The sequence below is a fragment of the Oncorhynchus gorbuscha genome, linkage group LG10 (genome assembly GCF_021184085.1).
Source record: "Oncorhynchus gorbuscha isolate QuinsamMale2020 ecotype Even-year linkage group LG10, OgorEven_v1.0, whole genome shotgun sequence".
Taxonomy (NCBI): Eukaryota; Metazoa; Chordata; class Actinopteri; order Salmoniformes; family Salmonidae; genus Oncorhynchus; species Oncorhynchus gorbuscha.
This window is the reverse complement of record NC_060182.1, coordinates 36,929,957-36,943,877: the sequence shown is the minus strand read 5'-3', so window position 1 is coordinate 36,943,877 and position 13,921 is coordinate 36,929,957. Positions and strand designations below refer to the sequence as shown.

Here is a 13,921-nt window from a genome sequence, read left to right as displayed (position 1 = left end):
TGGTTTTCATCGGCAGGGACTGAGAAACTGGTCAGAATTGAAGGAATGATGGATGATGCTAAATACTGGGAAATTCTTGAGGGAAACCTGTTTCAGTCTTCCAGAGATTTGAGACTGGGACGGAGATTCACCTTCCAGCAGGTCAATGACCATAAGCACACTGCTAAAGCAACACCCGAGTGGTTTAACGGGAAAAATGTAAATGTCTTGGAATGGCCTAGTCAAAGCTCAGACCTCAATCCAATTGAGAATTTGTTGTATGACTTAAAGATTGCTATGCACCAGCGGAACCAATCCAACTTGAAGGAGCTGGAGCAGTTTTGCCTTGAAGAATGGGCAAAAATCCCAGTGGCTAGATGTGCCAAGCTTATAGAGACATACCCCAAAAGACTTGCAGCAAAAGGTGCCTCTGAAAAGTATTGACTTTGGGGTCTTGTTTGTTTCATAATAAAAAATATTTTGCATCTTCAAAGTGGTAGGCATGTAAATCAAATGACACAAAGCACCCCCCAAAAAACCTATTTTAATTCCAGGTTGTAAGGCAAGAAAATAGGAAAAATGCCAAGGGGGGTGAATATTTTCGCAAGCCACTGTACACTATATCATTGCTATATGAAGCCACTGGCCAAGTTCTGTTGTAAAACTAAAAAAGCTCTGACGAAGGCCAAGAGGAAAAAGCCTAATAAAGAACAGTGACACTAGCAAGAGCAGTGTGCGGGTTTCTCTTGTCTTTCATGTAAAAAATAAAGGGAAATAGACTAATGCAAAAAACTTGGTCATGTAACACTAAGCTAAAGTATAACGTTAGACTTTTTTTTTAAATAGCCTATTTCTACATGAATAAGAATGAGCATGAAATATTAGCAGCCAAGGATAAATGGAAGGCATTGTAGTTACAGTATATATTGCACAAGAATAAAATATATATTTTTTCAGAGTGAGGTCAAAATGGTGAAGAAAATAGATCTAGTAGAGACATGCATCACTATTCACAGTACTGACCAATCACCATTGGGACAGTGAAGCTAATATCAAAGCACAATCTGATAGATTAGATATTTGAATAATGATGGATGACGGTTCTAAAAAGGCAGGAGTCCACTTATGACCACAGTGATTCAGTTAGCTCATCTAGAGGTTGTAACAGCAGTCGATATTAGAACTAAGTAGCTAACTAATGACAGCATGCAGAGGAAGGGATCCGAAAGGGAAAGCAATCTAGGAACTGTTCAACGGTTGTTGCTTTGAGATCCACCATATTCTGTACCCTCCCTCTTTTACTGAACCTACTTTTATAAGTACTTCCGTAACAAATAAATATTTCAAGTGCAAAAAAGGCAGCAGAACATGACGGCAGATAAATGTGGTACAGTTGTCGCAATGAGCCAGGCCAACCTCACTATTGAATGTCATTTCTTCAAACCATGTCCTACTGCAATCACTCAAAACATACAGTAGCCTCTGAACACAGCCATGAGGATACCTCGACGTCGTCTTGGCTTTTAAACACAGATAGCTTTGGAACGCGTCCATTTAGGCCTGTATCCTGACTTGGGATATGTGCATGCAATGCATCTCAAACTTCCAAGCATATCTTTTTGGGGATATTTTTTCACAACGTACAGTATAAGTAATTGACACGATTTCTATTTGGGGCCTGTGATCTTGTCCAGGCCCGGCCAGCCAGGAATGTAGTACCGGGGCAGAGTTCCCTCCATAAGCCTCTCCATCCACAGCCCCAGGCGGTCCAGTTTGTGGTGGATCTGCAGAGTGGCGGTGGAGCGGGACCTGGCCGTAGACCTGCGTGGTGGGTGGTCGTCCCTGGACCCGGACCTAGACCTCTTCCCTCCCCCAGTGGCGCCGCCAGGCCCTTCCTCCTCGGAGGACCCGCCTTCCTCCCCGGTGTAGACAGGCTTGAAGAGGCAGAGGTACTTCTTATGGCCGTTGAGTGCCAGCACATAGCCTGTGTAGTCTATCTTGTGGCGGGCACAGTCATCCTCTTCGGTGTCTATCTGCATGGCGTCCTGGGCAAACTCCAACAGTGTTTCCATCCACGCACTGTGCTTGTCCATGTTCAGGAAGGAAAAGTGCAGAGTCAGGCTCCTGTCGTGGCAAGAGGAGAAGACATGATATGTTGGTAACCTTTCAAACATGTATCAGCATTTAGAATGTGAATATAAAAACGGCAGTTGTGTTCACCATACCACTCGCCTATAAATATTCATGTTATAAGCACAAAACATACATCATCCAATGGATGTCTATTTCACCTCAAGCACCAGACCATGTGGGATCATATCCTGCCCTCACCCGGTGAAAGAGTAGACTTCTTTGGCGAACTTGCTGAGTAAGACGTTCTTGGTGGCATCAGTGAGCACCAGTACCACGTTCATATGGCCTGGTCTCAGCTTCACCAGGTTACTGGTGTATGTGATGTCTGTCAGCTCCGTCACCTCCACAAAGTTCTTCTTAGGTGGGCGACTATAAAATAAAATAAAAAGCAGAACCACTGAACCACTCATTTTCATTTATTGAAAGCAAAAGGCAAAATATAACCCCCCAAAATATGTTAGATAGTTAAACCAAAACATATTTTAGTCACAGCTTGAATATTTTCAATATAGCTTAAAATAAAAAATGCTGTCTTGCCTTGAGGTGCTGCTGCTACCCGGTGACCCATTTTCTGCTTTAGTTCCTTCTTTTGCCTTCGGTTTGGATTTGCCATCTTCACTGGAGTCACTGAAACCCCACAAAGCAGAACGGTAAGCCGAAACAGTTTCCCTCAAGGTGATGTGTTTGAGTAGCAGAATCACACTGTTCCTCCATTTTACCTGAAGGCCTGAACCACCACAGTGCCAAACAGGATGAACAAGGCAGAGAATATCAACGACAGGAGGGGCATCATCTCACGCCTGCAGAAACACATGACAGACATTGATTGTGTCCTTTCCTCCTGATGTCGTCCGCTCCCAAATACAAAACCTACAATTTTGAATAAAAGATAACTTACCAATTATTATGAAGAATATCATCAAGGATTTCAGAAATGTAATCATACGCTGTGTAGATCCATCGGATAAGAAACATCTGGAAAATATATATACATTTACTGCCTATAATTGTACTGTATTATCCATTATATTAAAAACCATTGCAGATTTGGAATGCCATAAAAGAACATTTGATCAAATACCTTTTCTCTGGACACAGTACTAATTACTACATCATTACCCTTGCTCTGCCGAGACTTAAGTAGGCCAGCCTTTCTAATGAGGATAATACTGTGGAACACAATTTACAGAGGCAAACTCATTGTTGAGCTCCGGCAGCATGGCGTCGTAGTTGAGGATGGAGGGGTCTTTCTGCAGCCTCTCCAGCTCATCCAACAGACGTTGTTTATCCTCATCAGTACCATTCCAACCGCCCGCCACCTCCTTGTACAGGACCTTCCCTGCTGGGTTACGACGCTCCAAGATGAACACCTGCCGAGCAAGCACACCCAGGCAGACACACACATCCACATGAGCTTATAGCATTAGGGAAAGGTGATTTCACCTTGTGATACATTATAACAGAGAGAGAGAGGATGAGTGGCTGTAGCTCATTATACAGACACTTCGACCATAAGCTCTCAAAAACTGAATTGCAGTCCATATGGCTCTTAAGATGCATCCAAGGAGATCACGTTAACAAAGTTAATCTCCACTTCAGCGATGCTAGCATACACTTACCTGTGGTGGTGGAGGTGTGCTGTCCTTAGTCTTCAGCAGAATATCACACAGTGATTGTTGCAGTCTTTGGTAGACGTAGGCAAACCTCACCACCTCCAGAGTGTTGGTAGAGGCAAATGTGAGGAAGGCCTGGTTTCCTACGGTATAGGACTCCTCATCACCAGTGATCAGTAGTACACAGTACCTAAAAGACAGATGTTTGGGAATATGATGCAAAAGTGTAATCATGTAAACTGGCTGTTCATAAACGGTATGTTTAGAAATAGACATAGACTTGAGCCGAAAAAGGAAATGAAAAGCATCAGCTTACTTCCTGCGTCGGTGGAACTGCTTCACAGGGCAAAGTTCATCAAACAGTTTCTGGTTCACCAGTCGAGGGACGAGGAGAAACTTGTTGTTCGTTATAAATTCATCAATGATTTGTTTCTTCATCCCTTTAGCCTAGAGAACAACGACACATAGGCATCAATCACATGAAATGCCATGTCTCAAATCAGCTTAATTAACAACAAACACCGCATCTCTAAATATAATCAATGATATGTCAGTAATACAGATAATATGTCAGTAATACCTCAGATACTACTCAGGTATTCAAATGCTATTTAATTATTCAATCAAACGGTCTGGTGGGAAAGTAAGAGGATCCACAGTTGTCGAGTCTAGTAAAGCATCTAGTATCCACCTGTATAATGTCTGCAGGCTTGTCTGTACTCTCCTTAAAGACCAGCATGGTGGGGGCGTAGGTGTTGATGTTGAACTGCTTCAGTAGGTTCGCAGTCTCTGACAGGCCCTGGTCCACGTATCCAAACTGAACATAATCCTTATAGGCGAAAGCAGTCAGCTAAAAAATATAAGGGAAAAAAACCTCAACTGTAAGCAAGTATTAGAAAGCTGTCGTCAATGGTCTATGCTCCGGAAGGAAGTAAATAATAATTAGTCAGAACAGCGCTCTCAGTGGTGGTTAAAACTGATGCCAGACTGACTAATCTAGACCAGGGCAACTCCCGTCCTCGGGGCCTGATTGGTGTCACACTTTTGCCCCCGGGCACCAGCTAACACACCTGACTCCAATAATCAACTAATCATGATCTTCAGTTAAAAATGCAAATTGTTTAAATCGGCTGTGTTTGCTAAGGATGGGGGAGAAGTGTGACACCAATCAGGACCCTGAGGACTGATCTAGACAATGGCTTACCTTGTACAAGAGTGGAACTACAGGCACTTGGTCAAATAGAAGCACGTGCGGCTTGTTCTGCTCATGCCAGCTGTTCAGGAATTGAAAGTCGTTCCTGTCTGTAACCTGAAACAGTTTATTTTTTGTAAACATAATTGCTGAGATGCCAACAATGGTGAGTCAAAAAACAAATCTGCCAAAAACATGTAATTTTACCTTCTCAACCAGTCTCTGAGGGAGCAGGTCCTCCACAAACTGCCTCAGGTGCTCCTTCACCACAGCGTAGTGGAAGAAGGTCACTTTCCCGTTGATGACCCCCAGTATGGATGGGGTGCGGTGAGCACCGAGGTGATTGGCCAGACGTCTCTCATAACCAACGTCCACCACACCAATCCCCACACCTAAGACATAACACACCAGTTGAACACAATCAGCCAAACCAAGACTCCGTATGGTTATTTTACCTACTTTCGTTGAATGCACTGATTGTATGTCGCTCGGGATCAGAGTGTCTGCTAAATGACTAGCACGTAATGTAAAACACTGTCATGTGGAAGGTGAAGTCGTTGAGTCATTTTCATGGGGCGGCAGTGTAGCATTGGACTAGTAACCGAAAGGTTGCAAGTTCAAATCCCCGAGCTGACCAGGTACAAAATCAGTTGTTCTGCCCTTGAACAGGCAGTTAACCCACTGTTCCTAGGCCGTCATTGAAAATAAGAATTTGTTCTTAACTGATTTGCCTAGTAAAATAAAGGTAAAATAAATAAAAATAAATTTGTGTAATGCATTTCATAACTTTCCTACCCAAGGCTTCCAGCTCCAACACAACCTCTTTCCAGACCGGTTCAATGTGGATACAGCTGAAACACCAGTCGGATGTGATTTTGATCAGGTACGGTCTCTTATAGCTGTCAGGCACCACGTCATTCACATACTGGTTGAAGTGCAGAGCGTACTTGCTGTCGGCAAACTCCCGGTTGCCCTTATTGTTGAATGGGAAGTGGAAGAAGGACTCGTCGAAGTAGAAGTGGTCGTGGCGGTGACCATAGTGACCATGACCATATGGCTGGGTGTCATCAGTCTGGCCATACCGGTCATAGTTGGTTCTCTTCTCCTCATTGGATAATATCTTAGAGTTTGGGTAGAAAGCAGACGCATAGGGTTACCAGAGGGTGGAGCCTTCCCTTCTGAATAACGCATTTACAGTAAACTGCTGCGGTTTTAATGTTGGCAAATATTGGATACTCTCTTACCTCATAAGATTTGGTAATCTTGATGAACATATCTTCAGCGCCTTCATTTTTGTTTTTGTCCGGATGCCTTACAGAAATAAAGGAACCATGCATCACTGGCCATGTATTTTTGTCAACAGGGTCATTGGTCTTCATGCTAAATATATCCACCAAGTCCTGACACCCAGAAGAGAAAGGTTCAGTTAAAGATGTTCTTACCATTCCCTAACTAGGCGCTTGTACACTTTCTTGATTTCAGCTTGACTTGCACTTTTGGTCACTCCAAGAATCTTGTATGGGTCTACTTCATTGGCTGTCTCCATTGAGCCACCCAGAAGATGCAGACAGACAACCACTATACCAGGAAACGTCAAAAACATCCTTGTTTTTCTTGCCATGTGTTTTTGTCTGGAAAGCACCAACAAAGACAGTCAGATAGAACATATCTGCCTGATGGGATGTCTAGCTAAGGTTGGGCAAATGAGTCTGTATCGGTAAAAGGAAGATTTGAATGCCAAAGGGAAACCTTTGAAATATACACAGACTAAAATAACCACCTAAACACAGCATTTAGCAGGCAATGGCATTATAATTGCCACATGTGAAGATTTAAAACAGAACACATGCATTACATTGCCATTGACTTGAATCACCACATTGCTATGCCATCAATTTATAACAGAGAGCTCGCTAGCTATCCAGGCTAGCTTGTTGAAAAACATACACGCACCTCAAGAATCTGGTTGGATCAACTGTTCTTCTGTCACATTCATCTAAAATGTCTCTGTCACTGCTTTTCTACGAATGAAAAGCATGGAAAAGGTGTAATTTGAAGCATCAACCGAGCTCTCTAACGTTAACTCTCCTCCGTAAATGATAACCTGCTGGGACTGCATCCAGTGTGAAGGAGGGACCAGCTACACCGAGAAGCATTGTGGGAATTGGAGTCTATTGCAATCCATCAATCACGAAGATGTGCGATGTAAACAAGGAAGTCGGTGGTGAAATAGAAAGGGACATTTAAGTCTGTGAGGAGATCACACGGAGCTGGTAAATATATATTTATCACCACTGTTTGTCATTATATTCAGTGTGTTATTTGTATTCTAATTTACAACTGTATACTAGATGTATACAGCTAAATATGCATACATATACTGCATTGTAAAACTCAGATCAAGACTTCCGTGTAACATTACTTTAGCCCTGGTCAATGTCGTTTCATTATGTAGCTAGCTAACGTTAGCCTGTTTGCGAATGGTACAGAACGTTTAAATAGACTTTTCTAATTAGTTTAATTGATTAACAACTGCTAAAAATGTGCTCAAAGTATGTGTTGGACCCATTAATGTGTATATAATCATAACATAATTATGATACCATATTAAATGGTTATGGAAAGGCATGTACTAACTAGTCCAATAATGGACTAAACGACCAAACGTTATTCCTTAGTCCATGGACCTTACATGTTCAGTTTAGAGGCGAATTGGCATTTACGACCAAAACAGCCAAATACTCAATCTAAACATGAATCGATTCTCAATTGCGCGTGCTGTTCTAGAAACATAAAACCCTTTACTTTCAAATCACATCAAAATATATAATTTCACAAATGCCAAATATAAACTTACTAGCACACTCACACTGTATAAACTGGTTTAAACACAGTTTTTTTCAGTGACAACATTGTGGTGAACGTCTTCCATTGACACATAGGTGTTTGGAGACTCGATAGCTATTTGCACAGGTATGCATGCCTCTGTCTTCCGTCTGTTTTCAATGAACAAGCGCTGTAACGTGGAAATATGGCCATGTGGGAACCCTAACCCTAGAAAGCTTTTAAAAAAAAATCTTTATTTAAATTTTATTTAAAAAAAAAGATGTTTCCAAAACCATCCAGCAAGCGATGCATTTTAACATTCAGAACGAGCGTTGGGGCTCTTAACAAAACGACTTTGGCTAGAAGATACTCTCGTCAATAGGCGATAAAGATAGTTAGCGAATGTGAATGTCTTAGCCAGGTACATTTTCACCATTTTTCGCGAAGCATCCAGTTCAAATCCTGGGTCTGCCGGGGAATAAATAAGTGAGAAGTGAGTTTGCACCCGCATTATAGAAATCCTAGATCCCATCTCCTGCCATTGTGCCCTTAAGCAAGGCAGTTAACCCCGACAACTGATCCGCGGGCCCCACAGTATGGCTACCCTCTGCTCTAACCTCTCCAACTTATGTTTGTGTGTCTTTCGGAAGGTTTGGGATAACGCGGAAGTCGAATTTCCTTCAAACAGGCAAACAGCCTGTTTGCTGTTTGTATTGCTCATTAATATTTCGTAGTACTGGGATTGTCTTTGTACTACCATGTAAATACATACATTTTTAGGAACACTTAAGGAAATGGCACTGGTTTGGTCATTTCTCTTCTCTGCCACATAATCATTGCAGAGTTCCTGTTTCATGCCTCATATAAGCCTACAGAATGGAGGAGAGACACAAAAGGATTCTCCAACGCAATAGGGTCAATCTCGTGAGCGACCTGAACCCATCAGATATGTATGATGGACTTCTGTCAAAAGGAATCTTTACTCAAGACATGATCGACGAGATAAAGGTAAAGTGTGACACTATTCTTCTTGACTATTATTGTCTGTCTCGCAGGAATCCCAGGAATAGACATCATTATGATTAGGCTATCCTCATTTCCATGCTTTTGCACACAGCGAAGTCTGGAATTCTAACCAAGTATCATATGCTACTTTCAGTTCTCACAAGCCCATGCCTTGTTCCTCAATTTCAGAGATCAGGAACCAGACGAGACCAAGCCAGACAGTTGGTTCGAGACCTAGAGACTCGTGGGAGTCGGGCCTTCCCAGCTTTAATAGAGTGCCTTCGTGAGAAAGGGCAGCATAGCCTGCCGGATCTCCTGTTGGCGGGGGAACCACAGAGCCAGCCTCTACCTCTGCCTGTCCTTGTCCGGCCAGTCGTTAGGCCTTTGCCAGTTTGTAAGTATGCCTATGTGGTTAAATATCATCTGTGATTCATTGCAATGTCGGTCCATACTACTGAAATGTTCATATTTGCTTTGGATTTTCCTCTATTTTGACAGACTCTCATGTGGACACTGTGGTAACCCCTGTCTATCCAAGTCAACCAGTTAGACCTTTGCATATAACCCCTGTCTATCCAAGTCAACCAGTTAGGCCTTTGCTTACGCCTACCACTCCCAGTGTATGTAAGTGATCACAACAATTTTCTGTTCGTACTTTGACATATGTCTCTGAATATTCAAGCATAAAAGTGGTGATTTTTATTACAGCCCCTGAAAGGGAGTTTGGAAAACCCAGGGCAACAGGAAGAGTTAGACGTGACAGTATTCAGGTAAGTTGTCTTGCCTTTTGGCTCTATGTACTATAGGCTAAATGTAGCATCTGTTCCCCATTGTGGTTTTCGACAGTACTCTCCAGCGGAGTTGTTGTTGTATCTCAGTTCTGTTGAATTTAACTTCACATATTATGCTATATAAATCCACATACTGTATCTTGCCTTGTCATGATTACAACAAGTCTAAATTTGAGTCTAACCAGTTCCCTAATTTTATAGTTTGGATATACTGTGGAATCAATGCATGCTTTTCTTTCATGTTCTCCCAGAGTTATAAGATGGATGCCAGCCCCTGTGGACACTGCCTGATCATAAACAATGTCGATTTTGAGCCTCAGTCAGAGCTGAATAACCGCACAGGGTCCAACATAGACTGCGACAAACTGGAGAGAAGATTTCAATCCCTTAACTTTGTTGTCCTTGTCAAGAGAAACCTGAAACAGAAGGTGAGTATTTCCTCAGCTACCCTCCTTTATATCTATTCATGTTTAACTTAGATACTGGCCTAATGATCTAATGCTTACAGTAATAACTATATTTCAGCAAATAAGGCAGGAGCTATCAGCTTTGTCCAAGAAGGATCATTCACAATGTGATTGTTGTGTGGTGATCATGCTATCACATGGGACGGAGGTAAGAGACTCCTTCTATCCTTTTACAAATGCATAGAAAGTAGAAAGGTTTGTCTTTCTGGAGATGAATAATGTTATTTCATTGCATATTTTTTTTAGGTAAGTCACAATCGCTTCCCTGGTGCAGTGCATGGAGTGGACGGGCCCAATGTCCCAGTTCAGCTCATCACAAACTACCTCAATGGTCGGAACTGCCCATCCCTACAGGGCAAGCCCAAGCTCTTCTTCATCCAGGCCTGTGGGGGAGGTAAGACAACTTCGCTGTAGGAGTTTCTTATGCTTAGTGATCCATTAGTACAGCTTATGCAGCACTGTAACAATAGTGTTATAAATGTGTTGTAATACTAGTCTGTACACTGGGTTACATCTCCGACAGTGGAGGAAATATTTTGGGGAAACCAGTCTCTCTCTGTCAGTCACCACCCCGGATTCATGTTTGAGAAACCTAGAACTGCTGGAGTCCAAGCTAGGATACTAATATCTACAGTACCAGTCAAAAGTTTGGACATGCCTGCTCATTCAAGGGTTTTTCTTTATTTGTACTATTTTCTACATTGTAAAGTCATCAAACTATGAAATAACACATATGGAATCATGTAGTAACCAAAAAGTGTTAGATAAATGTAAAACAATATATATATTTGAGATTCTTCAAAGTAGCCACCCTTTGCCTTGATGAGAGCTTTGCACACTTGACATTTTGACATTCTCTCAACCACTTTTGACATTCTCTCAACCAGCTTCACCTGAAAGGCTTTTCCAACAGTCTTGAAGGAGTTCCCACATATGCTGAGCACTTGTTGGATGCTTTTCCTTCAATCTGCGGTCCAACTCATCCCAAACCATCTCAGTTGGGTTGAGGTCGGGTGATTGTGGAGGCCAGGTCATCTGACGCAGCACTCAATCACTCTCCTTCTTGGTCAAATTGCCCTTACACTGACAGTGTCACTGACAAATCACCCCCACACCACCTCTTCCATGCTTAAAGGTGCAAACCACACATGCAGAGATCATCCGTTCACCTACTCTGCATCTCACAAAGAACTTATAAACTTATCCTCTGCAGCAGAGGTAACTCTGGGTCTTCCTTTCCTGTAGCGGTCCTCATGAGAGCCAGTTTCGTCATAGTGTTTGATGGTTTTGGGACTGCACTTGAAGAAACGTTGAAAGTTCTTGAAATTTTCCTGGATTGACTGACCTTCATGCCGTTTCTCTTTGCTTATTTGAGCTGTTCTTGCCATAATATGGACTTGGTCTTTTACCAAATAGGGCTATTTTCTGTTGGCTCAAACTGATTGGCTCAAAGCCATCAAGAAGGAAAGAAATTCCACAAATTAACTTTTAAAAACACATACCTGTTATTTGAAATGCATTCCAGGTGACTACCTCATGAAGCTGGTTGAGAGATTGCCAAGAGTGTAAAGATGTCCTCAAGGGAAAGGATGGCTATTTGAAGAATCTCAAATGTAAAATATATTTTGATTTGTTTAACACTTTTTTTGTTGCTTACTACATGATTCCATATGTGGTATTTCATAGTTTTGATGCCTTCACTATTATTGTACCATGTAGAAAATAGTTTTCAAAATAAAGAGAAACTCTGGAAGGAGTAGCTGTGTCAACTTTGGACTGGTACTGTAGATGGGATGTTACTATGTCTATTACGTTCATGATCTATATCTCTAATAAAGATAATACATATGCGTTGTGGTCTGGCAGGTGAGAGAGACACAGGCTTTGAGGTGACTCCTGACGAGGATAGGCCTTGTATTGGAGGAACAGATGACCAGACGGACGCCATGCCCATGTCCTCTAGCAGTGACTCTCTGAGCACTCCGTCTGATGAGCCAGACGCTAGGGCCACACTGCCCACACCTAGTGACATACTGGTGTCCTACTCCACCTTCCCAGGTGTGTGTGTGTGTGGGGGGGGGGGGGCTCTCAAATGCAATACTTATTTGTGGTGATCAATCGCAAGAAAGTGTCATTCGTATGCCTGTCGCCCTGATGTCTGTTTGTCTGTGTGACTTGAACAGGTTACGTCTCCTGGAGAGATACACAAGCTGGCTCCTGGTATGTAGAAACACTGGATAATGTCTTAGAAGACAATGCTGCCAATAATGACCTGGTCACCATGTTAATGATGGTGAGTTTGTTGTTTTTAATATTGTAAAGAAAAAATGACAATACAGTTAATTTATAGTTTTTTTTTAAAAAATGGTGTTATAAAGCTGTATTTTTATTTTGAACGGCAGTAAGGATATTCTCTTATGAAGCTATTAATGTTTTTGTTTGTGGTCAGGTAAACCATGAAGTTTCACAAAACTCAGCCAAAGGCCTCTACAAACAGATGCCTGGTTCCTTTAACTTTCTACGCAAACTTCTCTACTTTCAAGTCCTGCCCTGCCAGAGACCAATCCAGGCATGACGGCACTCTCAGGAAACATTTGTCTCTTCACGTGCCATTAAAAAAAATATCCTCTACCAATGTTTATCTGGATATGTGAACAAAATGACCAAGATTGGAATTGTATGTTTGTTCCTTTAAAATGTTCTTTCTTTTCTTGTTTTTACAATCAATTTTTGCTCTTACAAGATTGCAACATCTTTGTGACAATCAAAAACATTGTAATCAGTAAAAAACAATGGTATCCTTGAAGCGCTCTGCAAAAAATGAATCGGTACTGCACCCTCTATAACGACTGTGGTTATTATTTGACCCTGCTGGTCATCTATGAACAACGATTTGGCCTTAATGGCCATAATCTCCATCTGGCGCAGCCAGAAGAGGCCTGACCTACCCCGCAGAGGCTGGTTCCTCTCTAGGTTTCTTCCTATGTTCCTGCCTTTCTAGGAGGTTTTTCCTAGCCACCGTGCTTCTGAATTTCTTGCTGTTTGGGGTTTTAGGCTGCGAAAGTGTATAACCAATTTCTGCTGATATCAAAAGGGCTTTATAAATACATTTGATTTGATTTGACGACCTTTACTGTTAGCCAGAACATCTAATGTTTATAATATGTTGTTTTCATCTTGAGTGATTTAGTTTTAGGTGAATGGGTGTTCAGTGAATGGGTGTTAATGTACTATAGCTGAGTGTTGTGATGTCCAAATGTAATTGTGTAATGCTCTGTTCTGGTTGTCTTTCTATACAGTTTTGTATTTATTTGAAGGTTACCGTTGCATTCACTCAATTTAATGAGAGACTGTAGAGTTGACTGACTCACTATGTCTGTAGCCTTAGTCAATTGTAATTTTTAGCTCAGTTGTCCATTGCCTGAATCTAATGATGCAAACGCTAGAATCTATCATTGGAGTAGATGCACATTTGGCTGCACTAGAGGAGAGAGCTTCCTGGGAAAAGAATTCACACCTAGATATAAATATAGTACTGCTTATGTCTCTATTACATTTGAATACTTCACACAGTAGAAGTTGAAGGATGTAAAGGTAAGTGTCCAATAGATGGAGTCTGTGAGTCAGGTGTTGAGGATTTGGTCTGTGTACATACCATACACAGACCAAATCCTCAACATCGGACTCTATGACGCCAAACAGTGTTTCCCGAACTGTGGTCCACAATACATAAAAATCCATCTAATGGTGGATGATTTTCATTTATATTCCAAATCACACCATTGTGGATTCAGAGTCCTGCAACACAAATAATCCTTTGTGATTCTTGAATCCAAGAGAATAATAATATATTTATTTTATATGGCGCTTTTCGATACAAACAATCTCATAGTCTCTTTAAAAAAAAATACACAA

General features: G+C 41.7%; 2 protein-coding genes across 2 annotated transcripts; one reads left to right on the top strand and one right to left on the bottom strand.

Annotated features, from left to right (window-relative positions):
- Positions 1–262: 262 nt before the first annotated feature.
- LOC124045996 (dnaJ homolog subfamily C member 16-like) lies at positions 263–7,061 on the bottom strand. The gene is made up of 15 exons (XM_046365882.1): positions 6,871–7,061; positions 6,360–6,548; positions 6,162–6,228; positions 5,713–6,037; positions 5,125–5,309; positions 4,930–5,034; positions 4,417–4,575; positions 4,042–4,172; positions 3,732–3,915; positions 3,300–3,482; positions 3,011–3,087; positions 2,832–2,912; positions 2,650–2,739; positions 2,311–2,481; positions 263–2,103 (listed from the first exon to the last, which is right to left on the bottom strand). Exons 2-15 carry the CDS (start codon positions 6,536–6,538, stop codon positions 1,647–1,649), a joined length of 2,394 nt encoding a protein of 797 aa, XP_046221838.1. The 5' UTR covers positions 6,539–6,548; positions 6,871–7,061; the 3' UTR covers positions 263–1,646.
- A 15-nt stretch (positions 7,062–7,076) lies between these two features.
- On the top strand, positions 7,077–13,327 carry casp9 (caspase 9, apoptosis-related cysteine peptidase). The gene is made up of 11 exons (XM_046365883.1): positions 7,077–7,190; positions 8,586–8,751; positions 8,938–9,142; positions 9,247–9,372; positions 9,457–9,518; positions 9,791–9,967; positions 10,065–10,154; positions 10,253–10,400; positions 11,873–12,064; positions 12,190–12,299; positions 12,456–13,327. Exons 2-11 carry the CDS (start codon positions 8,620–8,622, stop codon positions 12,579–12,581), a joined length of 1,368 nt encoding a protein of 455 aa, XP_046221839.1. The 5' UTR covers positions 7,077–7,190; positions 8,586–8,619; the 3' UTR covers positions 12,582–13,327.
- The last annotated feature ends 594 nt before the right edge of the window (positions 13,328–13,921 follow it).